Below are 772 nucleotides of genomic sequence, written 5' to 3'. Positions count from 1 at the left end.
AACACTAATGTGAATGAGTGTCTCAAAAAGCCATCTGGTGTTTTCCCTGCATCTGAAAAGTCAGTGTTAGAACCTACAATATCTAAAAATAAATGATTTAAACTTTGAAGCGCGTGTATGCAGACTCTATGCACACCGACCAATACAAATGCAAATAGATCAAATGCTGATTGGTTAAAAGGTGGGTTGGAACAGGGAAGGGAGCAGCAGTGGAGTCCCCACAAATGACAGAAGACCAACAAATATACAAAGAAACACAAACAGTGGCAGCAGAGGACACCGTTTATTGTTCTTAACATTTGGTTTCATTTCAGCTCTTTGAATGTTGGACCTCTGCTCTTCTTCACGGGTCACTAATGGACCAACAGCAGCACAAACAAGACAATGTGCAGACTACTGTCTGCAAAGCTGTCCGAGGACCACCACACTGGCATGTTTGAGCCATTACCTCTCACAATTTCAACAGAACAGGGTTCACCATGTCATCTACTATTAGGAAGGTTAGTTGGGCCGATCACTGGCTGCTCTGTATACAGACTGTAGAGTGAAGATACTGATCTGCAAGTTGCTCTCTAATGCATTTGGAGCCTGAATGTATAGAAAGCACTATGATATGACTGCTGTATAAAGTGCTTTGAGTGCTCATGTAGAGTAGAAAAGAGCTTTAAAAGAACTTTAGTGTGTGTCATGTCATTTCCATGTTCTGGCTTTGTTGTAATGCGCTTGAAGGACATGTTTAACGTTTTTAAATTGTTCTTTGTGCTTAAATAAA

The 772-nt window shown here is 40.7% G+C and overlaps 1 protein-coding gene across 1 annotated transcript in view; it reads right to left on the bottom strand.

Moving 5' to 3' along the window:
- Nucleotides 1-481, bottom strand: part of srrm2 (serine/arginine repetitive matrix 2) — an 11,584-nt gene extending 11,103 nt beyond the window's left edge. The window contains exon 1 of the mRNA XM_013912618.1: nucleotides 456-481. Coding sequence (XP_013768072.1) covers nucleotides 456-481 — 26 coding nt within the window. The remainder of the gene's footprint in view (nucleotides 1-455) is intronic.
- Nucleotides 482-772: the final 291 nt, after the last annotated feature.

The sequence above is a fragment of the Pundamilia nyererei genome, unplaced genomic scaffold (assembly GCF_000239375.1).
Source record: "Pundamilia nyererei isolate P.nyererei 1_Seehausen unplaced genomic scaffold, PunNye1.0 scaffold00095, whole genome shotgun sequence".
NCBI classification, from domain to species: Eukaryota; Metazoa; Chordata; class Actinopteri; order Cichliformes; family Cichlidae; genus Pundamilia; species Pundamilia nyererei.
Note: the sequence above shows the minus strand (reverse complement) of the source record. Positions and strands in the feature narration are given on the sequence as shown.